Source organism: Culex quinquefasciatus, chromosome 3 (genome assembly GCF_015732765.1).
Source record: "Culex quinquefasciatus strain JHB chromosome 3, VPISU_Cqui_1.0_pri_paternal, whole genome shotgun sequence".
Classification (NCBI taxonomy): Eukaryota; Metazoa; Arthropoda; class Insecta; order Diptera; family Culicidae; genus Culex; species Culex quinquefasciatus.
Window position 1 is genome coordinate 28146809 of NC_051863.1, and position 22814 is coordinate 28169622.

At 40.0% G+C, this 22814-nt stretch overlaps 6 protein-coding genes across 6 annotated transcripts; 4 read left to right on the forward strand and 2 right to left on the reverse strand.

Annotated features, from left to right (window-relative positions):
* Positions 1 to 3645: 3645 nt before the first annotated feature.
* On the reverse strand, positions 3646 to 8815 carry LOC6042211 (GRIP and coiled-coil domain-containing protein 2). Its single transcript, XM_038262321.1, has 5 exons — positions 8574 to 8815; positions 8370 to 8481; positions 4303 to 8306; positions 3918 to 4026; positions 3646 to 3856 (listed from the first exon to the last, which is right to left on the reverse strand). Exons 1-5 carry the CDS (start codon positions 8604 to 8606, stop codon positions 3810 to 3812), a joined length of 4305 nt encoding a protein of 1434 aa, XP_038118249.1. The 5' UTR covers positions 8607 to 8815; the 3' UTR covers positions 3646 to 3809.
* A 1035-nt stretch (positions 8816 to 9850) lies between these two features.
* On the forward strand, positions 9851 to 10424 carry LOC119768916 (THAP domain-containing protein 1-like). Its single transcript, XM_038260709.1, has 2 exons — positions 9851 to 9986; positions 10103 to 10424. Exon 2 carries the CDS (start codon positions 10107 to 10109, stop codon positions 10422 to 10424), a length of 318 nt encoding a protein of 105 aa, XP_038116637.1. The 5' UTR covers positions 9851 to 9986; positions 10103 to 10106.
* Positions 10425 to 10780: 356 nt separating this feature from the next.
* Positions 10781 to 11489, forward strand: LOC6042210 (armadillo repeat-containing protein 7). The gene is made up of 2 exons (XM_038262323.1): positions 10781 to 10974; positions 11031 to 11489. The coding sequence occupies exons 1-2, from the start codon at positions 10866 to 10868 to the stop codon at positions 11456 to 11458; spliced, it is 537 nt and encodes a 178-aa protein (XP_038118251.1). The 5' UTR covers positions 10781 to 10865; the 3' UTR covers positions 11459 to 11489.
* LOC119769522 (hydroxyacyl-thioester dehydratase type 2, mitochondrial-like) lies at positions 11398 to 14061 on the forward strand. The gene is made up of 2 exons (XM_038262324.1): positions 11398 to 11830; positions 13928 to 14061. Exon 1 carries the CDS (start codon positions 11433 to 11435, stop codon positions 11823 to 11825), a length of 393 nt encoding a protein of 130 aa, XP_038118252.1. The 5' UTR covers positions 11398 to 11432; the 3' UTR covers positions 11826 to 11830; positions 13928 to 14061.
* LOC6042209 (follicle cell protein 3C-1) lies at positions 14062 to 14773 on the forward strand. The gene has a single exon (XM_001851298.2). The coding sequence runs from the start codon at positions 14100 to 14102 to the stop codon at positions 14721 to 14723; it is 624 nt and encodes a 207-aa protein (XP_001851350.2). The 5' UTR covers positions 14062 to 14099; the 3' UTR covers positions 14724 to 14773.
* LOC6042208 (60S ribosomal protein L44) lies at positions 14767 to 21688 on the reverse strand. The gene is made up of 3 exons (XM_001851297.2): positions 21597 to 21688; positions 21163 to 21336; positions 14767 to 15067 (listed from the first exon to the last, which is right to left on the reverse strand). Exons 1-3 carry the CDS (start codon positions 21597 to 21599, stop codon positions 14930 to 14932), a joined length of 315 nt encoding a protein of 104 aa, XP_001851349.1. The 5' UTR covers positions 21600 to 21688; the 3' UTR covers positions 14767 to 14929.
* Positions 21689 to 22814: the final 1126 nt, after the last annotated feature.

Sequence of the window (22814 nt, forward strand, 5' to 3'; positions counted from 1 at the left end):
TGTAAAGCCGTATCGCAGAGATGACTCGTAATTGGGTTGAGTTTGAGCACTGAGTGTTCGAACAACAACACAATTCTGAATCGACAGGGGAGGAAGAAGCGTGGGGACACACCACCATACGCTCCGAGATTTTTGGTTGTATTCGTTGGAAGCACCATGCTAAGAAGGTTTGGTACTCCGGGACCCTCTAGGATGGGACATTGTATTTCCACGAATGCCCTGGACAATATTTGCCATGGTTATAGCATAGCGCCACAACTCGCTCTCTGTAACAGTATTCCTAATTCCAATTCAAGCTCACCAATTCGACATGGCCTAGTAGTTAGCATTTTTGCTTACCAATCCAAAGGACGGGGGATCGAACCCCGCCTCGAGCGACTATGATTTTTCGTTCATATTCATCATTTTAAATTTCTGTGTTCTTAACTTTCTCGTTGGGAGCAGATGGGCATCGAACCCAGAACCATTCGCTTACAAAGCGAACACCGTAACCAGTCAGCCACGGCCGCTCCTGGTGATTTTTAATTTCACTTGATTTGCAAAAAACACATTTTTTTATTTTTTTTCAACTTCATTTTTTTTATGTAAAATTGAATTTGCAATCAAATCGAAAAATTAAGTTGAAAAAATCTTGCAATTTTTTTAAAAAATCTGTATTGTTTCAAAAACTTATAACTCGGTCAAAGATTTGATTTTTGCCCATTCTGAAAATTTCTGAAAATATTAATTTTGATGTCCCGAAAATCATATATAAAAAAAATAAAAATAGTGTTTTTTTTTGCAAATCAAGATTAAGTGACAAAAGTGAAATTTAAAAACATCATTTTTTTACCGTGAATAATTTTTTTTCTCAGTCCATACCTACAACTTTGCCGAAGACACCAAATCGATCAAAAAATTCCTGCAAAAGATACAGATTTTTGAATTTTCACATATAATTTTTGTATAGACAGCTGCCAAATTTGTATGATAAATTATATGGACAAACTAATGATGCAAAATAGCTACTTTGGGCATACCAAAGGCACCAAAAAAGTTTCAGCCGGATTAAAAAATACAAGAAATTCGTAGAGAACTGCTTAGTAATTTTTGTAGCCTCCCAAACAGTGCGTCTATGCAATTTAAATGATAATGGTGCCATTCTATAGCAGAAAATGTGAAAAAACAAGCATACAATGGAAAAAGTGATTTAAAAATGTGAAAAAATGGAAAGGCAAAATGTAATGATAGGAGGTGATAAACTGAAAAATTAAAAATTTATAAAAAATGAAACAACAAGCCATAACATTTGAATGAAAAAAAGTGCGTTTAACAAAAGTTCATTTTTTTGCCATCATTAATTTTCAAAGAAGTAAGATTTGAAAACGAAAATCATTTTTTAATGAACCGAAACATGCCTTTAAAAAAATAATGATTTTCAATTGATTAAATTTAAAAGTGGGGGAGACGAATACTGGAAAAATCAATTTTAGAATAAAACCAACCATGCTTAACATTATTTTTAACGCAGAGGAATGCATTTCAAATTGTTTTCAAATGATTTTTAATGTTCTGTTGAAAATAATTATTTGCCCTTTTTTTCGAGCCGACTTTAAATGGAAAGGGGAGGTGTCAAATACTTTAAAAAATATTCGCCCCAGCCTTAGCTGCTATTCATAACTGTTGGTTTGATTGAATTTTGCCTGTTGTCTCGGAATTTACACTTTCTCGCGTTTTAATAGTTTTCATTATGTTGTTATCCTCAATGCATTCATTTGTCAATTCATTCTTATTTATCAAGATAAAACTTAAACAATATATTTTTATCCAGTGTTTAAAAAATATAAAATGATTGAATGAAGGTAACAAAAAACGGAAGTTCAAAACCTGATTAAAGTTAAATATTGAACGAAAGATTATACGGAGTTGATTTATTTTATGTAATGTCAAGTTTTAAAAAATGTTTGGAAAATTCATTCTGTTTTTTTAAACTTGAACTTGAATGAAAATGTAATTCTAATCATCTGAAAACAATCAAAAAATGCATTTTGCTTGGTTTGATTGTGATTTTTCGTGAAATTTCAATGAACAGTTTTGGCAATCTCATATATTTTTCATGAATACTTACATATTTTGGAAACTGATGATTTCAAAACAAGTGGAATAGTGTAAATGCATTTTTTACCCTTTTCTCATTCAAATGTTTTCGCAGTGTGGTTCAAACAAACTAAAAAGTCTACTGAAAATCAGTTGCATAAATAAATTCCTTTTTAATTTCATTATTTCATTGAAAAAATTTACTATTTTTTAAATATTTCCCAACATTCAATTTGGGTTTATAAATCATTTGCTTAATTTCATCTACAATTTCGATGTCTCTGTGCTCTCTTGTACTAAGCTTGCTGGTTTCAATATCTAGTTAGCATAGGAGAGGACAGAGGCATCGATTTTTATTTTAAAAGGATCTATAAATGTATCATATTAATTGGAAATTTAGTCTAATTTTATCATTGTTTATACTAATCTTAACGCCGATTTATCTTGAAAAAAGTGAATACTTGGTTTATGGGTGGCCCCTATTAATGTGTTTATTAAAAGTCAAAATATGTAGAAGTTTAACACAAAGAGGGGATCCATCACTCAACCAGCCTAGGGAATTTGGCAGGATGTTCTATGCTTAGATTGGTATTTTTTCAGGAATTGTTCTTTTTTATACTGATCTGCTACTTTGGAGAAGGCTTCAATTACTTTTATGTGGATTAGTAAAAATCCGTGGCTGGCACTGATTCTCATAGAAGTGTTCACCAGAGCAGTGCCACCCGACATCCATTGACTCCCCACGTGAGCCTTACTCTCTCTATTTTTTCTAAGATCTCTCAAGCCAGATGGCCGCGAGGTGCATTCACCGATCGATCATCCTGAATGGTTGGCGATTCGACAACATCTGGTACAACACATTTTTTTCGGAAGTCAACTCTTATGAATTTAAATATGTTACGAAAACGAACGAAAGAGTTAAAAATTCAGTTCTCATACAGCGAGCGAACGACGCACATGTGCTTCGAGCTAGCGCTCGAGGAAAAAAAAACAATTTCGCACATCATTTCGTCAGATCAAATTTTTACGACGACCAAGGCCGTGCCGGCCGGTACTTGCACAAGACTCAAGAATGACGCTCGCCACATGAACGTCCGCTCCTGGCGTGCAAAGGAAATGAATGAATGCTGAGCGATGGGGTTTTGAGAGCATGAGCGTGATGAATACGAGGGGGAACCATCACCGAAGACGAACGTTGGATATTTTTGATACTATCCCCGGGAGGTGATGCTTCTAGCCATTGCAAAAATGGAAGCAACGATGGTTGAACCCGTTTGAAATCACAGTTTGCACCGTTGTGTAATTCAATTTTTTTAATTACTGTGGGAATGAAAAACATTCAAGATGCAAACGAATTACTTGAATATCTCTTTTATATGTTGGATTATTTTTGATTTCTCAAGATTTATCTCACACAAAAAAGTATTTTTTGTGATTTAAAATCGTACTTTCTTTTATTCTCACAAAACATACCAACAAATGGCGCACAAAAAATTGAATGATAAAATTAAAAAGACTTTCTGCAAATAAGAGGTTTCTCAAGATATTCAGAAATACGCGGGTAAGGAATACTGTCACGATAAAATATATTAAAGTCTGTTGATATAGCTAAAACTATCGTGTTTTTATATGGAATATTATTAAATTCTGGTAAGGAATCAAAACATTAACTCTAAATTGGCGTTGGCCATTCACGACGGAATTGCAAAACCCTAGAAAGTTTATAAGTATTTTTAGTTCCAAAGGATGCCCGTCCATCCCCGTACTCCTCCTTCAGATCCTGTAAAAGAGAAAATAAGTTTGTAAAAAGGGAAAATTCTCGACAAAATCGCAACACTTACCCTTCGCTACATTATTCAACTTTTGGGTTTCATCTGGACTTAGCCTAAGGATTGTGTTTAACACAGGAACTAAACGTGACTTTTCGTCACCGCTATTTAACGTCAAGAACTGTAAAATAAATTATTTGTTAGTTATCTTTTCTTATTAATAAAACCGACCAAAATTTTTTCTGCATATTCTCACTTCTTGGGAAGCATAAACTAGAAGGTCCCCAGAATCACTATTTGCACACAACATATCTAAGATCGTAATTTCTACACTGTACTTCAAGGCTACGCCCATACAATTTTTTTTGTTGTACACTGAGACCTTCTAGTTTTTGCTTTCCCATAACTTCAGAAAGTGCAGTGACATTTGTTGGCTCGTGTAATCACTTGTACAAACCTTAAAGATAACGTTCTTCAAGTACTCCGAGTTGTGGGCATGCTTCTCGCGCTCGATCGACCGCTCCTGGCGCCGCACCTCTTCCTTGAGCAGCTCGTTCAGCTGGTTCAGCTTGGCCAGGTCCTGTTCGGCTTCGGCCAGCAGTGCCGTCAGGTGGCGCACGCGGCTCTCCTGCTTGCCGAGCTGTTCCTTGGTTTGCTGTAGCTCTAGCCCTGGCGAAATGGCCCGCACGGAGGAATCGTCCGCCGGGTCACCGAAGGCGGATGCCGTATCGTCAAAGGACGAGTTGAGCAGCTCGTCCAGGGGAATCAGATCCCGCGTGGAGCGGTTCGCCGTACGGGGTTGACTAGAGGTGGACACTTTGCGGCGTGCCGTGGCGACGGCAGTATTTTGAGAGCTGGTACTCTCCGATCCTTCGCCCTCTTCGCGTTCCATCAGAAGCAGGTTGATTTTCTGCTCGTCGGAAATGCGTGACGAGTACTGGGACGGGATGTGGTTGTTGTTCTCAGGATGATCTCGACTTGTCTGACCAAGTCGGGATTGCAACGCGCTCAACTCTAAGGAATGTTTCTCTTGCAGTTCATCCAGCTGCTTTTTGTAGCAATTTACGAGTGTTTCATTTTGAAGCCGTTGCGTTTTAAGCGCTTCCTGATGGTTCAAATTCATTCGCCGGCTCTCCTCAAGCAGGGATTCGTGCTGAAGTCGTGATTCTTCCAGCAGATCGTGCAGCTCCTTCGAACGCGATTGCAGTCTTGTCTTGTCAAACCGTAACTCTTCGCACGATTTCGTCAGTTCGGCCATCTGCTGCGAAACATTCTGCAGTTTAGTTTGTGTTACATCCAACGCCTTTTGCAAGTTCTGAACCTCCTCCTGTAGCTCAACCTCTTTACCGGAATCTTTGCTCTGATTTTGTCTCAGCACGGACTGTGCACGAATCTTGTAGCTAGCAAACTCAGCTTTCACGTCCTCGGTTTCTTGTTCCCGATCTTTAAGTTGGACCTTCAACTCATCCACAGTACTCTCCAGACTGTAAACCTGCTTCACCAATCGACTTTTCTCAGTTTCCAAACCGCTGCTTACTTTCTCCTTCTCTGATATCGCTTCACTCAGCTCTACACGATTTGACTCTATTTCCATCTTCATCTTTTCATAATCCATCTTCAGTTGCGCCAGCTCCACATTCGTTTCCCCTCTTTGATGCTCACTAAGTCGAAGCTTCTCCTGCTGGACGTCTACGTTTTTCTTCAGCTCTTGCGAATGGCTCCTCTCGCTAGCCAAACTCTGATCCAGCAACGCAATCTGACTCTTCAAACTTTTAATGGTCCCCTCCTGCACTTCCATCGTACTTTCCAGTTCCTTCACCTGGTCTTTCTTCGCCTCCAATTTTTTGTTCAACTCTGCCAACGACTTTTCGTACGCTTCCATTTCCAGGTTCAGTACATTCGCTTTCTTGGCCGCCAATCGAGACCGCTCCACCTCAGCCTTCAGCTCCTTCTGCGCTTCCAGCTCGTCTGTCAACTGCTTCTCCTTCGCCTTAAGTGCCACCTTCAGTTTCTGATTTTCGGCATCGATTTCCTTCTTGGCCATATTGAAAGCCTCCTTCTCGCGCTTCAAACTCTGCACCTGTTCGCGATACTCCCGAATGCTACTCTCCAGCGAAGACTTGTCCTTCTTGCTGCTGTCGACTTCCGTTCGCAGTTGGTTCAGCGTTTCAATCTCCTGCTTCAGCTGCTCTACATTCTTTCGTTCCCCTTCCAGCTGATCCAGCAGCTTATCGTTCTCGGCTTGCAAAGATTGCAGATTTTTACCCAAGCCTTCCTTTTCGTAACGCTGCAACTGAATAGTCTGCTCGGCCACCTTCTTCTTCAACTTCACCGCCAACGCCCGCAATTTGATGTACTTCTCCTCAAAGCTATCATCAACATCACGCATCCGAGCAGATTCATCAGCTCGGGAAATCGTGGACGTGGACATAACATCACTCTGGGTGTCAATGCTGCGATCCCGCAAAGCGTTCAGCTCCAAATCACGCTCGGTTACAGTACGCTCCAGCTCACCAATTCGCAGTTCTCGTTCCGTAAGCTTCTGCTGAAGGGTTCCTTTCGCAGCTTCCAACTCTGATATTTTCGACACCTGTAGGGAAATCACTCCACCTCGTTCCTTTAGAATTTCATTAATCTCCTTCAGCTCAGACAACAGCTCACTGTTTTCCAACTTGACCAGCTCAAACTTGGACTGCAGCGATCCCAGTTCTTCTCTAGTTGTGGTGCCTTCTTGAGCGAGTGCTTGATGCTGTACTTGAAGCGACTGCAGAGCATCACTTGTCTCTTCCAGTGACTTTCGCATAGTAGTTAGCTCAGTGTCTCGCTCTGCGATTGTTTCTCGTAACTTCCGGTTGTGTTCATCCAACACTTCCGAAGCGGCAGCTTTGGAGCTCATCTCGGAAATATGCACATTTGCGTCTTGCAGCTCACTAACCTGGCTCTGATACAATTGTTGCAGCTCATCCAGTCGTTTTTGAATGAGCAATTCTTGCTCTTGTTGGCTTGTCTGGTTTTGCTGTGCCTCTGCAAACCGCTTTTCAAAATCTTCAGTCATAGCCTTCACGGTTTCTTGGGTTTGCATAAGTTGCACATTAAGAGCTTCAATGCATTTTTGTGATTTTCCTAGCTCTTGCTGTAGCATTATCTTTTCATCCCGTGTCTCTTGAAGTTTTTGTTCACAATCTGAGAGTTCTTCCGTTTTTGCTTCTATTTGAGCTTCAAGAACATCAAGCTGCTTACTGAACTCGTTCTCCTGCACAGCTTCATTTTGTAAGGTTTCTTGTGTTTTGGTTTGCAATTCAGCCAACTGTTTTTGAAGACTCTCTTTTTCTGAAGCTTCTTGTTGTAGTTTCAAGTTGATTGCATCGACCTGTTGCGAATGTTTGTCATTTTGCGTTTTAAAAGATTCCTCCAATTTGTCCTTTTCCAAAACATTTTGTTGAATCTTATCTTCATAGTCTTTAGCACGTGCTTCTAGTTTGCTATTGCTTTTATGAAGCTCCTCCAACTGTTTCTTACTTTCGGTTAGCTCTGTTAAATTTTTCGATAAATCGTCTTCAAATTGTGCCAATCGCTTTTGCAGGTTTTCATTGATAGCCTTCTGGGAGTCAACCACTTCAGAATCCGTTCGTGAGTTCTCCAGTTGTTCCTGCAAACTTGTCTTATCTGCCAACGCTTGTTGTAACTCTTCGCTCAACGATTGTTGGCTCAGCTGAAGTGTTTCGAATTGCACCTGGAGTGCTTCAAGCGCATTCTTGGATTCAGCTTCGTTAGATTTGCCTCTTTGCAGCTCCTCCAAGTCTCGTTCATATTGCGCACAACGTTCTTTTAGCGAACCGTTTTCCTTTTCAAACTGCCGGGTTTTGGCAAAGAGGACGTTAGAGGCGTTTACTAGTTCTTTTTGCCACTTGGGAACTTGTTCCGAGTACTCTTTGACCGTTTTAAGAAGAATTTTTCGATCCGATTTCAACAGCAGGACTTTTGCGGAGATTTCCTGTACTTTGTTTTTGTACAGCTTTAGTTTACGGATTAGTTTTTCTTCCTTTCCGGATGGGTTGGATTCACTTCTAGCCTTTTCCAATTCTTGCTCAAGTGTAATTTTGCTCTGGGCTAAGCTTTGCTGCTCTTGTTCGGAAGATTTGAGCTTTTCTTCCATGCCGGTAATTGCACCTAAGAGTTCCTCGTTTTCCTCTGTCAGTCGATCAATTTGCCTTTTGAAAGCCTCGTTTTCCACAGATATCTTTTCCAGCTGCTCCCGCAGCAGCGTAGCGCCATCGAGCTCTCTGCGAAGGCCTGATAGAGATTTTTCCAGCTCATCGACCTTCATGGCGGCATGCAGCTTTTGTTGGGTCAGCGATTCTACTACCTCCTGCATAGCCCGGAGACATTCTTTGTCGGCTGTTTTCTGCGTTTCAGCCAGAGACAACTGTTCTTTTAGCTTCCGGTTTTCCTCCTGACATTCTAGAAAGATATATGTTTATGACATATTATGTACATTGCGTAGATTAAACAAAAAACAATTACCATCTTTTGCTTGTTTGGCCTTCTGGGCTATTCCCAAAAGGCCACGGCATTTCTTAACCAGGTCATCCCTGCCAAGATTATCAAAAGGGCTGGCCTTTTTCGCTCCGGAATCCTTGAGAAACGACAAAAAATACGATTGTAAATAGAGCTGACATCACCAATGACATCGTCATCGACATTTTTTAAGGTCACTGTTTGCTGTACCTGTTCTGACGACGTAGAAGACGGCTGATCCATTTCGGCGGATTGCACTGATTTATCACAGGAGAAATTTATTGATTCCGGAAGGAGACAGATCAGTGCATGGTAAATGCGTTAGCGTGACACGGAAGTTTCAAAGGAAAAGTTACTCGTAAAAGCGAAACCAATGATCTGCTGACGAAGAGAGTGAAATTTCGCGAGCCACTTTTTTTCCTCTTTGCACTTTGTTGACGTTTCGGGCTTTTATGGCAAAGTGCATCGAGCGATTTGACATTAGGTAAATGTAATTCGTGCAGTGTTGCTAGAATCATACAAATATCGGGAAACCATGTTGAAAACTGCTGTTCGAGTATATCTTGGCCTGGATTCGTTTTAATTTGATACATTTAAAAAAGCTGGCGTTCAGCCTAGTAGGCTGTTAAGAAACAAAGTTGTAAATTTTGCAACAATTTGTGAAATGGAGTTTTTCAGCACGAATTGTAAATTTATCTGATGAGATTCACACAGTTGGTTTTGGTCTCGACCCTTGTTGCCGCCGCTGGATGAAATTCGCACGCTTGGAGCAGCTGCGATCCGTGGCTACGTGGGCTCCAAAGCAGTTGTCATACCGCTTCGGCTCGGCTTTGCATTATTCCTCCCCTTGAGTCAATTTCGGTCGCTTGTTCCGGTAGGCCTACCGCCGGATGTGAAATGCTTCTATGAGCTTGATTTCACTCAGTTGCTTTAGGTTGGTGTACCCCTTTGGGAAAGTAATAATGTACGGGGTTTCCATTGCTCATTTCCTTTTGATGACGTGCTGCTCCACAGCATCCAGGTTGTGCGATTCCTTGAGATTTTTCGTATTCTGGTGAAGCCGGTGGGAGTCCTCTGACATCATTTTGAGCACTTTGATCCCAAACGAATTCAGATCGCAACTTGGCCTCATTGTGCACGACAACATTGCATTTTTCAGCTTGGCGTAGCTCGAATTCTTTACCACCAGAGGTGTTGGCTTCTTGGCCACTGGAACCGGTGGGTCGCCGCTCTGCTCGGCTGGGTTACCGTTGTTGTTGTTGTTCTCCTTCAGCGGGCTGAACTTGTTGCTGAGAAGATGCTTCTCTTGGCCATTTCCCACATTGGATCCGTCACTGGTCTTCTTCCGCTTCTGCGTTCAGTTTACGGGACGAAACTCGTCCCCATCGGAGGATTCTTCCACCGACAGCCGTAAACACTTAGCCGCGCAACGAAAACATCTGAAAAAACGACAGCTGTCACAAAACCGAACTGTGGGGTTTGTGTTGAGTTTGAGAATCAACTGTGGCCAAAGATACCATATGGTGCCATTTCGAAAACAAAGCGTGAGGTAAGAAAAACGTTTTTTCCTCTCTAGGCTCTTCTCGTAGTCGCCTGGATTCTGGACCACTCCGGTAACATCAGGTACGTCTGCCTAGTTTGGAAGAAATTGTTCGGACCTGTATGGAGAGGCGACGGTTCTAATCGAGCGACATATATCTGTATTTTTTCGGCATATATTTTACTCATCTCTGCGACAGCATCATGAATTGCACCGTCGAAGGGTGCGGCAACAGCTACCGGAAATGTCGTGGCAGAGTGGGCTTCCGTCTCCACGGCTACCCAGTCAAGCGGCCCGAGGTCTGCGAGCAGTGGAAGCAATTTTCCGGCTGGAGTGGAAATCTCACCAACGCAAAAATCTGCTCGCATCACTTCAAGCCGGACGACTACTTCTATCAAACCAGCTCGACAAGTCCACAGGCACCGGTACTGCTGCAGGATGCCGTTCCGTCCGTGGGGGGATGTCCTCGTTGGCGACAACAGCAACAGCACAACAGCCACAACTCGGATGCTTTTTCATAAGATTTTTGTAAATTGAAATTTTTTGATATAAAATAAAACTTAGTCCAAACATTTTGTACCTTTTTTCAACAATCTTGGTCAACTTTTTGAGGTAAAGTGCCTAATAGTATATTAGCTACTTTAGTTGCTATAAATTTGTAATGCTATAAAAAAGTTTGTTTCCATCAAACGCGCTCAAATTAGAGAGCCTGGAGTTTATTAGAGAACGGACATCTCAAACCAAAAGTACCAATCGAAGCACGAGAACTGTCAAACGGAGGTACCAATCGAGCATAAGACAAAGGATTTTGCTCGATTGGTATCTCCGTTTGACAGTTCTCGTGCTTCGATTGGTACTTTTGGTTTGAGATGTCCGTTCTCTAATAAACTCCAGGCTCTCTAGCTCAAATTTACCAACATGATTACAGCATTATTTTAGTGTGATAGTATTATGTATGTACTATGTTTTCAACAGCTGATCGACTGGCGAAGCGAACTCCAAAGGAGGGAATCGACCGGCGTACGTACATCTCCCTGCTAGTGGACGAATATTACGAAACGAGTAATATCGGTAAGATTGTAACACTTTAAATTGAATTTTGTTTTAAAATTGTGTTTTAATTGTAGAAGCTAAGCAGCAGGTAACGGCCAACTTGGCAAACTTTGCCTACGACCCCATAAATTGGCCCTTTTTGAAAGAGTGGAAAGCACACGAACTGTTCATTGAGATATTGAACGCTTCGTTCGACCCGGTACTGTTGACTCACGCTGCTGCCGGTGTCTGTAATCTCTGTCTGGACTCTCAGACTGCTGAATATCTAATTCTTGGAGGGACTGTTCGGCAAATTAAAACGCTAGTCGCCAAGTATCGCTCCAACGGAGACCTGCTCGGTCACTTACTGACGACGTTGATCCAGCTCGGCCGAGAGGCAGTTCTCCTGGAGGACCATTTCCGGAAAGTCATACTCGCGCTGAAAAGCGATAGTAACAAGAAAATCTCCAACCTGGCCACGGTCCTCCTCGAAGACCATGAAGCTGTTCACAAAACTGCTTAGCACTCCCAAATTCTCACCCGGTCAGGTTATCACGCTGAGTCGAACCTTCCGCCAGGAGGATTTGGTCCGCTTCGCGGAGTTCACCGGCGACCCCAACCCGATCCATCGCAGTGCGGAGAGCTTCGTGAACGGTGCGCTGCTGAACGCGACCACGGCCGGCATCATTGGGACGCACTTTCCCGGGTACGTGGTCACGTGGCAGGAGTTTCGCTTCCCGAACCGGTGCCGCTGCGACGAGGAAGTGCGGTTCGACGTGAGGGTTGAAGAGTTGAGGAAAATCGTCCGGCTGTCGTACGAGTGCAGCCAGGGCGGTCGTACGGTTTTCGCTGGCGCGGCAAAGCTGTTTGGGGTGGCCGCCAAAGGGTAGAGAAGGTGTGTTTGTTGTTTAGTCGGGTGGGTTTTAGAGGGCAAATAAACAAGGGAGGGTCGCATAAAATGACCATCTTCAGAGACTTGAATCAGATTGAAGTCTGAATAAAAGTATTTTCTTAAACAATTTCTTTTAATTTTTAATCCGGAATGATTTACTTAAACCGCGGTCACTTTTCAATGCCATCCGAAATATGAAACCGTCAGTGCTGACCTTAGAGAGGACTAGGGTATTTCAACCAATAGTGGACACCCTAGTAGAACCAACGAACATTTTTCACAAGTTATCACTATTTTAAGCACTATTTCTCATTATACAGAACCATGAAATCTGAAGACTTTTGAACAATTCTGACTACTTTTTTCATCAATTAGGGGAAATAAACCCATTTTAAGCCTAATAAGCGGTCTTGTTTGAATGATGCTGGATAATATGGAGTGTTCCTTGAAATTCAGTAAAACAAAGTACACCAACGAATAGAGCAACTTTTTGTGAACATTTCGGTTTATTTTCACTTTTATTAAAAGTTATGCTATTCCTTTTACAAGCATTTTAAAAAAATATTTCAAAAACGCATTCTAATCAGTCGTGTGCATTGGGCCACGCCCATTTTTCTATTTTCAGCTTAGTTTTTTTTCTTCCAACACTCTTTTGAGTCTGCTTCGTGCTGCCAAAATTGATGAAATTTTGAGCGAACACTCACGAAAAGTAGCATTTATAGAGAAAGTTTCCTGGCAACACAACAAGCGCTGCTGGTGGTGTTGGTGGCCACCCTTTGTTCTTTATTTGCCTTCGCTTCTCGCTCGGTTTTCTTCAGCCTTCGATTGGAATGGATGGTCAAAATTGAAACGTCAAAAGACTAAGCGCGTTTGTTTTTTTTATGGTGCTTGCAAATTATTTACATTTTTCGGGATTATTTTTCAAGTGAGTGACTAACTAATGGGCAAAAGAACATGTTGCTGGTAGTTGGAAGCAATTTTATATCTTAAGCGCTTTGAAATCGTTAGCGCAAGTAAAATGATATTGATGGCGACTTTCGTTAAGCAGTTAGTTATGAATCTTGATGAAAATTTGGGAGGTTGTAGAGCTAAAAAAAAATGCAATTTTTGGGATAAATAAAAGATTTGAGAATGAAAAATTTTGACCTTATATTAATTTGAAAACTGTGTAATTCGTTGGAAAGTTTTATCACATTTAAAAACAGGTTGATATTTCGAAATTTGATCGAAAACTCGCCCAGATTCAGCACACTAGCTTTCCTATGCGTACAGAAGAATTAAAATCGGATATAGGGGAGCTGAGAACGACGCGACACAAAATTTTGCAAAATTTACCACACACGAACATCATTCGAACTCCACGGAATTTATTTTCTTAAAATTGGAGGGTTGGAGATAGACGAGTTCTGTCAAGGTGAATCAATAGAGCGGCGAAAATCGATGCAGTGTGATTTTTAGCGATTTTCTGATGAAAGTTCATGCTGAATTGTAATATTTACGAAGATGGAAATGATGTCCAGCCATAGAGTAAAACCTATACACTCAAACCCCGATGGTTTGACACCAACCGTTGTCGAACGAACGAAGTGACCCCTTTTTAGTTTGACACCCCTTCTACACGGAGTTCACACACACTACCAAATGTTTGTTTTGACAGTGTGCGTGAGCGCCGTGTAAAAACTGACAGTTCGTCACTTTTTAGTTTTACTTTGAGCAACCAACGGGGTACAAACTAAAAAAGTTTAAAACGAAAAAAGTGACCAACCACCAGGGGTTGAGTGTAACTTTCTTTAGTAAGAAAGGCAAAAAATATTCATGGAAACAGTTTGAAAAATAAATTTTTCCACTCTTCTTATGGTTATGTTACAGCTCAAAAGTTTTTGGATTGACTAAAAATTTATAATTTTTTTTTAATAAATTTTCTAACCTTTTAAATTTATTATAATTTTTGAAATTTGTAATTTTTTTGAAATTTTTGAAATTTAAAAAAAAAATGATTTTTTGAAAGTTTTGAAAACGAGCTTCGAACCCATATGCCAAATAAAAGAGTTCTATAAAAATACCCGATTAAAACTGTAATTTTATTGCATTTTTCATCAGGAAACCTTCAGAAGGTCCACTAATGGATAATATACCCTATTTCATCAACCTTCTTGCAAAACGCCTCAACTTGCTGAAAGAGAAATGCTTTCGGTAGCATTTTTTGCGCCGAAGAATAAAACCTCTCAGCTCGTCCAACCCGCAAGTCAGTCTCTAAGTTACACCACCCAGAATGGTTCACCGAATTCGCGCCGTTGTAATCATCATCAAGCTGACCGCCCTGCTGGCGGTCTTCATCGCGACCACAACCGCCTTGGAACCTGCTGTCCGCGGACTCAGAGGCTTGCGGCCACGCAAGGCCAAGCACATCACCGCGGACGCGGACACCAGCAGCAACGCGCTAACCTCCGCCAAGCAGCCTTCCCCGGACACCATCCCATGCACGTGTGCCATCTTCCTGACCGGCCAGTTTAACCGCCAGAACCGGTCGGAACCACCCCGCGGAAACCCCGGCATCCAGATGGAGCTGATGCAGCACTACCCCTGTTCCGCCGCCGGTAACAAGCAGTGCTCGAACCGCTGCCTCGACGCCATCCTCAAACACCTCCCCAACTCACCCGCCCTCATCTGTGGAACCATCGACCGGGATTGCTTCCGGGAGCGGGCTTACCTGTTCTACCAAAACTGCTCCCCACGCTGGGTCAACAGCAACCTTTCGGCAGGGCGGGAGTTTTGCTGCCAGGACGACCGACCCGTCCGCTGCACCAAGATGGCCGCCCTCATTCGACAGCAGCTGCTCGCCGGAAACGGAACCACCCCAACCACAAGCGATCAAGATGACGTCGAAGATGAATAAAGTGGAATTGTGATATCTCCTTAAAATCAGCAAAACTTTCAACTTGATTTTTTTTGTGTGTCACCGTCCGAAACGCCCCAAAGCCGAAGCCAGAGTGGGTTCCGAATCAGTGACGGGTTTATTGTTTCAACGTTTTTCTTGTTTCTCCTGACCGCCTTCGGAATTCATCTTTTCTTACACAAAAACGAACGTAATCGCCGAGGCGCTTAGAACTGAATCATCTGGCCCTTGCGCTTCTTGTCGCCGCCCAGCTCGAAGTGCTTGCAGCGCTTCAGCGGGGTCTGCTTGCGGTACTTGCAGTCGACGCACTCCATACGCAGCACGATTTTCTTGGTGGTCTTGGCCTGGAAATTGGAGGAAAAGAGAAGAAAAGATGTTAGAAAATTGGAAAGGATCGAAATTAGATTTACAAGACAGTCTGAAAATGCATTTTCTGACGCAATACAGTTATTCAATACATTTTTGCACTTCCCTAACACCGACGACAATGTCATGTACCAAGCACCTATGCACATAATTATTGTTTTTCTAGCGTGTACCTCTCGATGAACAAAACTAACGTTATCCAACGCCATTCCGGTTAAGTCACGACATAAATACTTTGAATTTGACATTTTAATCTACAACCTACAAACTGTTCGGTTATCTTGGTACAAGAAGTTCACGTCTGGGTTTGGGAAGCGCACATTTTACTTAGATGCTCGAGAAGCACTTTGAAATTATTTTGAAACATTGCATCGTTTCAATAGGTAAACAACTGTGCCGTCGATGAGAGTTTGACAGAAATTAATTACAAAATTTCGAATCGAAATGATGCACAGAAAATGTTGCCTGGGGAAAAAACTAAATTAGTATTGATCTAAGTTATAGTTGTAAAATACAAAAGTAAAATCTTTAACCAGGTATTTTATTTTCTAGTAAGTATGTACCGATATCTCAGAAACTAATGGTCATATGTATTTTTAATGTTAGAAAATGAAACATTTCGTCGCCGTCGTGCTAACTTGTCGTACGTGCATTTTGGGCCAAATTGAGTTACACGCAGAAAAATATTTTGTAGAATCAGCCTGTACAAGGTATGATTCAACAATTTTTTTGTTGAATATAATCATTTTGCGTTGAAACAAACCTTGATTTTCTCAATTTCACAAAAAAACTTTTGTTATTTTGAAAAAAGTTGCTTTTACGTTTAGCGTTGGTTCAACAAAAATCTACATTTTCAAATAAACAAAACGTTTTGTTGATTCAAATATGGGTCATTCCAGCTGAAGCGGAACAGCATTTGAAAATTACCCTCTCCGATCCTGCTCAAATTTGGCAGGGCTGTTGATACTATCGAAACATGCAAGAATCCCAAATTTCATCCAAATCGGACCACCCCCTCCATTTTTGTACCTCCCCAAAAAATCGACTTTTTGGCGATTTTTGTGTGAAACCCCTATTTTCAAACGGCGATAGCTCAGGAACCACAAATCTTAGAAGGTCGGTCTTAGACTCCATTTTGAAGGAAATTGGACGTAGAATCCATTTCTGAGATCAAAATTTTGATTAATTTATTTTGTCTACCTGTATTGCGCAATTGAAAACTTTAAACGGCAGTATCTCAAAACACCCCATCTTATTTTTTTTATTTGACCTGACCATCGTGTTCCCCTGCCAATTTTACATAAGAATCACTTATCGACAGAAAGGAATATGTTTCGTTCCAGAGATATCGAATTTTAAAATTTTTAGTATTTGAGATTACCTACATTAGCTTCATTCGCCGCATCTGCTAGAAGCACTCATGAGCGATGTTCAATAACTGCTACCTGGCCATTTATTGGAATACGATATCATATTAAATAATCTTTAGCAAATTGGGCAAAATAAACTGTATAACACTGTAGGCGTTAACGTGAAGACTTCCATCATTGCCATGATTTTTCGTTCTGGATATATTGCGTCGCTATTAATATTTTGACAACATTCCTTTTACAAGTTGTTTAGAATAGTGCCCTACACATGCTGATTCCTTTTGATAACGATTATCCCAATAATTGCAAAGATATGGAAATCGTCATTAATCAATGATTGCCAACTAGGATAGGATGTCAATGATTGTACCACAAAATTATAAAAATTTTGAAACACATTTGATTTAGACCAACATTTTTTTCAGTGGCTTTGAGAAGGCAACAACTGGCACATGCTGATTACATTTGGTGCAGAAATTCGTCAAATTGGATTTAGTACAGAACATTTTAGAGTGATGATCAATTTTCTTCGAAAATGATCAAAGGCTTCACCTTAAATCGCAAATGTTTATCCGCTTAAAAAAAATGAGATGAATTTCTATGCTAACCCACAGGATAGAGCAATAACGACACACAGTAGGGTAGAGTAGTCATCAATGAGACACGGGGAACAATGATAAAATGGCTCTCACAAGTCGTAGTTTCAACCAATCAGGCTCATATTTGGGGGAAAGGTGTGTCTACTGGTTACACGTCTGCCATTATAGTGGCTTTGATTATGGACGCTCACTTGAAAAGTTATTCATAAATGTTTGATTCTGGGGTGTAAAAGTAAATTATGGACAAAAATTACTTTTTCGCTCGTAGGCAGCCATTAACACCAAAACTAATATTTCTTCAAATTTCTTTCGACGTTCCATAGGGATTGAGTTGGACTACAATATCCTTTCATTAGGTTTGGCCAAAATTTAGAATATACCCAGTATCCAGGACTGTCTCATTGTTCCCCATTCATTTCAGCTCATGGGTAACAATGGGTAACAATGGGTAACAATGAGACTTTTCAATATCTATGGAAATCTTTTAAAACATGAATTAAAATTGATTTTTGGCATATTTATAGAGTTTTAACTTCATTTAACCAAAAATGCAAAGTTTTTTGGTATAAATATACGAATTTTACAAAATTTAAATACTTTTTAGTATAACTTTTGTTAATTAAAGTTTCATGTTGGCAAAATTGCTCTAAAATGTTCAAGGTAAGTTACCTGCAATGGAACAATACAAAAACATGATGTTTTACTAGAAAAATCTTGATTTTCGTAGTGTCTCATTGTTCCCCAGCTGTCTCATTGTTCCTGCCAAGTGCGTCTACAATGAGACAGTTGAATAACTCTGGCTGTAGATGTCGGATCGATCTCATATTTTGGTCAATGTTAGAACACATTAAAAGAAAGAAAATGCAACAAAAAGCTCATTAAAACATGCTGATGAAAAAATGAGAAAAATCTTTGAAAGTTGAAAACCAAAAGTGTCTCATTGATGACTACCCTACCCTACAGGGCAGAATTGGATTCCGATGCGGCGAGCAAAAAAATGCAATGGATCTTGTAAGTAACTCTGAACAATAAGTGCACGATACATTATTGAGTAAAAAATATGAATTAAAATGAATAAAATTTGTTGATACGTTGTATTCTCATGAAGAACGATCACAAGGAGTAGGAAAAGGATTTCTGGAAGGTATAAAACTGAAAAATGTAAGAAAATCACAAAGTTCAGCTAGTTCCCAAAATTTAGTAGCGATGATTTAGACACCGTCCGAACAATAATGTTTTTTTTTCTTCTATCATTTCGGATTCTTGGAACACAATACGGCTACTAAATGTACCTTGACCAAAATCATCCATTGAGTAAATGGAGCTGGCTCACAATATAAAAAATCGATTTAATATGATCCATCTTTTGAACCATAAAGCAGATTTTGGGGTTTTTGCTGAATGGCACTATTTTGCTACCGCTCATGACAAAGGCCCTAGTCATGGCCTCGGGGTACTCTAAAACGGTTAGCAACTCGTAAAAAACGGTACATTCAAAATAACCCAATAAATATTCCTTGAACAAAAAAATGATTAAGGTATTAGCTATTTGAAAATTGCGTGAAATTATAAAAATAAAAAATTAATTAATCATTTTCCACAACATCAGGTAGCAATTATTGAATAGCGCTCCTGAGTGCTTCTAGTATTTGCGGCGAATGAAGCTAATGTAGGTAATCTCAAATACTACAAAACTTTAAAATTCGATATCTCTGGAACGAAACATATTCCTTTCTGTCGATAAGTGATTCTTATGTAAAATTGGCCGGGGAGCACGATGGTGAGGTCAAATAAAAAAAATAAGATGGGGTGTTTTGAGATACTGCCGTTTAGAGTTTTCAATTGCGCAATACAGGTAGAAAAAATAAATTAACCAAAATTTTGATCTCAGAAATGGATTCTACGTCCAATTTCCTTCAAAATTGAGTCTAAGACCGACCTTCTAAGATTAGTGGTTCCTCAGCTATCGCCGTTTGAAAATAGGGGTTTCACACAAAAATCGCCAAAAAGTCGATTTTTTGGGGAGGTACAAAAATGGAGGGGGTGGTCCGATTTGGATGAAATTCGGGATTCTTGCATGTTTCGATAGTATCAACAGCCCTGCCAAATTTGAGCAGGATCGGAGAGGGTAATTTTCAAATTTGCACTTTTTCGTGCACAGTTGAGATGTAATGACCCATATGCCTTATTTTTCTGCGTGTAAGAACGCCATTTTGTGCAGCTCACAATGCCTCACCTTTTGACCTTTACAGATCCCCAAAATTTGATTTCAATCCTGAGATATTTAACGAAATCCGAAAAAACTCCTGGGTCTCGTGGCGCAGGGGTAGCGGCTTCGGCTGCCGATCCCGATGATGCTATGAGACGCGGGTTCGATTCCCGCCTTATCCACTGAGCTTCTATCGGATGGTGAAGTAAAACGTCGGTCCCGGTTTCTCCTGTCTCGTCAGAGGCGCTGGAGCAGAAATCCCACGTTAGAGGAAGGCCATGCCCCGGGGGGCGTAGTGCCAATAGTTTCGTTTAGTTTCGTTTTCGAAAAAACTCCGTGCATTTTTGTCACTTTACATATGAAAGTAGTTTCAATCTTGTCGTGCTATCTTGTCAATCCCAGAAAATTGATGTAAGTGCGACAACTGGCCAAAGGAATTTTATGTCAGAACGCGTTTGACGCACGTACAAGTTAGACTACCGTAAACATTTGTAATTATAACTCGGGACTCCAGCAACCAATTTCAACCAAACTTCGGGACAATGCACATAATGGTTAGCCAAACAAAACGTGTTTGTTATTGTTTACATTGCGTGCTTTTGTTTTTGTTTTTTTCAAGGTCAAACATTAAAACGCGGAACAAGATAGCACGACGACGTCGATTTGTGCAATTTTCTGATTCTTTCGAAAAAATACACTTAACCCCCGGTGGTTGGTCACTTTTTCGCTGGCCTTTTTCGAAAGGGATAGACTGCTTGTTTACAAGTGCAGATTCGCCCTATTGAAATGTTACTACGGAACTCTTCCGAAGTTCCTACCATTTGGCTAGGACGTCAAATAAAGGAGTTATCAATTTATTCCACTTAATTTTGCCATTCCGAACACTGCAATGTCGCAAAATGACTTCTTTGGTCATAGGGAAGGCCCCACGAAGTTTGAGCCAAATCAAAAAATAAAAATGGTCAAAATATGTAGATTTCGTAGAGAATTGCTCAATTAATAAAAAATATTAATTTTAATATAATGCGAAAAGTGACCATTTAACCAAAAATATTAAATAAGTATGTATTATGTTTAGAAAAATGATAAAAACTGTAGTTTTGTCATAAAGTTGAATGATAAAATAGTAGTTTATGCAACAAGATGCAAAAAGAAAATTTTTCAGCACAAGTGGTACATTTATCGAACGAGGTTCACCGAGTTGGATAAATACGTCGAGTGCTGAAAAAAAATCAAGGTTTGCAACGAGTTCCATACAACTTTTTTGCAATTCCGAAAAACACCCTTTGAGTGGAATTTTAAGTCAAAAGTTCATGTGTTTTGTCAATTGACCGCTTAAATAAAAAAAAATGTTGAAAAGTATTACTTTTCGCAACAAGTGCTTAAAAGTTCAACTTTTCGGCATTCATTTCAGTGCTGAAATGTAGAGCTTTTCAGCATTTATTTTAATAAGTGTTACTATTCGTTTCTGTTATTTTTGGTGCAGAAAAGTAGGCTTTTTTGGCGTTAAAAAATGACAGGAAAAGTAAGTCATTTCTCGACGGAATTGTGAAAAAACTATTTTATCACTTGTGCAGTTTTTTTTATGCATGCAAAAATCTTTTTTCATGAAATCAGCGTTTCTGAAGCTGCAATTGAATATCAAAGTTTAAATTTTGTTTGGATGGCTATAAATGTGATAAAAAAGGAATATTTATGCACTTAAGATCAATCGCTACATGAACTTCAATACGGCTTTCGAGAAAACTTTACAATGTCATGTTGCTAACACTGGCTCCAATTGAATCTGAATTTGAAAATCACTCATTTTTATCGAAATCCCACCGTTTCTTTCAAATTTCTCTTAAAACGGTGTCATTTCCCTCCGTGGTTCCACCACCCGACCATCAGCTTACCTTCTTCCTGAAGATGGGCTTGGTTTGACCACCGAAACCCTTCTGTTTACGATCGTAACGACGACGACCCTGGGACGCCTGTCGCTCCTTGGACTTCTTGTACTGTGTCACCTTGTGGACGCGGTGCACCTTGCACTTCTTGCAGTAGGTACGGCGCTGCTTGGGCACGTTCACCTAGAAAAAAAAAGTGGCCAGAGAACAAACAAAAAGCCGGATTACTTACGGGGAAGACAACCAGACATAACCTCGAGTTGAGGAAGGGGTCAGTCGCTAGCGACAAAACAAACGCGATTTTTCGGTGAAAATCGCACAAAATCCTGCGGAACTTTGGACATTTCGATTAACCGGCGCGCAGTTTAACCGATCCAATAATTTAACACAAATTCCACCGAAGAATTTGGCCATAAACAACGAAAATTCACTTCTCCACGTACCATTTTGATGTTCTCGCGGATTCAGTCACAAACGAAAAGAGAGCGCAGGAAACAAGAGCTGTCAAACTTGTTTTTGCCCGGAAATGCCAACCGTCAAAATGTCAGCGCCTCCAAGTGGCTGAACCGAAAAGCTTCACCGAAAAAGCTCACAAGTAGGCAATTCGCATAGCACGGAGGAAAGCGAGAAACGCCTTTGGGTAGGTAGGACGCACAACTTCTGCAATAAAACTCGTTGGAAAACATCACCACAGCGTTAAGAAAAAGGAGGAAAATAACTATTGGAGCAAAGAGAATCGGAAATTGGTCAAGACAATAAAAATCAGCGGTTTGTTCAAATATCTAGAGTTTTTTTTGAAAAGGTCCTAAAAGTTATTGTCTATGTTTCTGAGACCTATTAAAAAAAAATGAAGATATGTTTACAATTCATTTAACTAAAATTTACTACAAAACTCCATTCGGCAAACTTTTGGAAATGTTCTGTTTATTGAACATTTGAAAACTGATCAATGAAAATTAATGAAATCATTAAAAAATGAGCCAGTATGGCCCATAAAAAATGCGACGTGTGCATATTTTCACAGAAAATTGGTTCCATTCTAAAATGTATTCAATAAACTGATTATATCTTCATGTATCATAGTGTTAGTTTAGTATGTTTTGAAGTTATTTTCATGGCAGTTTTTTGCAGTTCGCCAAAACTGGGTATTGGCGGGCTATAATAAGGCTGGTACAAATATTTTTAAAAGTTCTTGTCCCCCCCTTCAAAATTGGCCCGAAAAATCAGGGGGCAAACAAAATATTTTTACAATAAACTTCAAAATTTCAATGAAAATTCAAGTGCAACCAGCTGAAATCAAATTAAAATACATTCTCCTGCGTTTAAAATCATTTTTAGCATGTTTGGGTTTATTAAAAAAAACTTAAGATTTTTTTAAAATTTTCGATGCAAAATCTTTTTTTTCGATACAATTTTTGTTTTCATGAAATCTTAGATTTTTTGAAAACTAATGATTGCAAAACAACTGAACTAGTGTAAAATGCATTTTAAAACACTTTTTTCATTTAAATGTGAAGATTATGGCTTGTTATTTAAATTTTTATATTTTTTTATTTTTTTGCCCCCTCCCCCCCCCTTGACCTCGGCCAGGGCCGAGGGACAAAAACTTTTTTAAATATTTGCATCGGCCTAAAATAATAATAATAAAAAAAAACAATTCA

What these genes read in the sequence shown, in the direction of transcription:
- LOC6042211 (XM_038262321.1), bottom strand. Translation starts at nt 8,606, where the DNA reads ATGGATCAGCCGTCTTCTACGTCGTCAGAACAG. An exon ending in CTTCTACGTCGTCAGAACAG is followed by an intron (nt 8,482 to 8,573) that starts GTACAGCAAACA and finishes TCGTTTCTCAAG; the next exon opens with GATTCCGGAGCGAAAAAGGC. An exon ending in GTTGAATAATGTAGCGAAGG is followed by an intron (nt 3,857 to 3,917) that starts GTAAGTGTTGCG and finishes TCTCTTTTACAG; the next exon opens with GATCTGAAGGAGGAGTACGG.
- LOC119768916 (XM_038260709.1), top strand. Translation starts at nt 10,107, where the DNA reads ATGAATTGCACCGTCGAAGGGTGCGGCAACAGCTACCGGAAATGTCGT.
- LOC6042210 (XM_038262323.1), top strand. Translation starts at nt 10,866, where the DNA reads ATGTTTTCAACAGCTGATCGACTGGCGAAGCGAACTCCAAAGGAGGGA. An exon ending in TTACGAAACGAGTAATATCG is followed by an intron (nt 10,975 to 11,030) that starts GTAAGATTGTAA and finishes TTTTAATTGTAG; the next exon opens with AAGCTAAGCAGCAGGTAACG.
- LOC119769522 (XM_038262324.1), top strand. Translation starts at nt 11,433, where the DNA reads ATGAAGCTGTTCACAAAACTGCTTAGCACTCCCAAATTCTCACCCGGT.
- LOC6042209 (XM_001851298.2), top strand. Translation starts at nt 14,100, where the DNA reads ATGGTTCACCGAATTCGCGCCGTTGTAATCATCATCAAGCTGACCGCC.
- LOC6042208 (XM_001851297.2), bottom strand. An exon ending in AGCCCATCTTCAGGAAGAAG is followed by an intron (nt 15,068 to 21,162) that starts GTAAGCTGATGG and finishes TCCAATTTCCAG; the next exon opens with GCCAAGACCACCAAGAAAAT.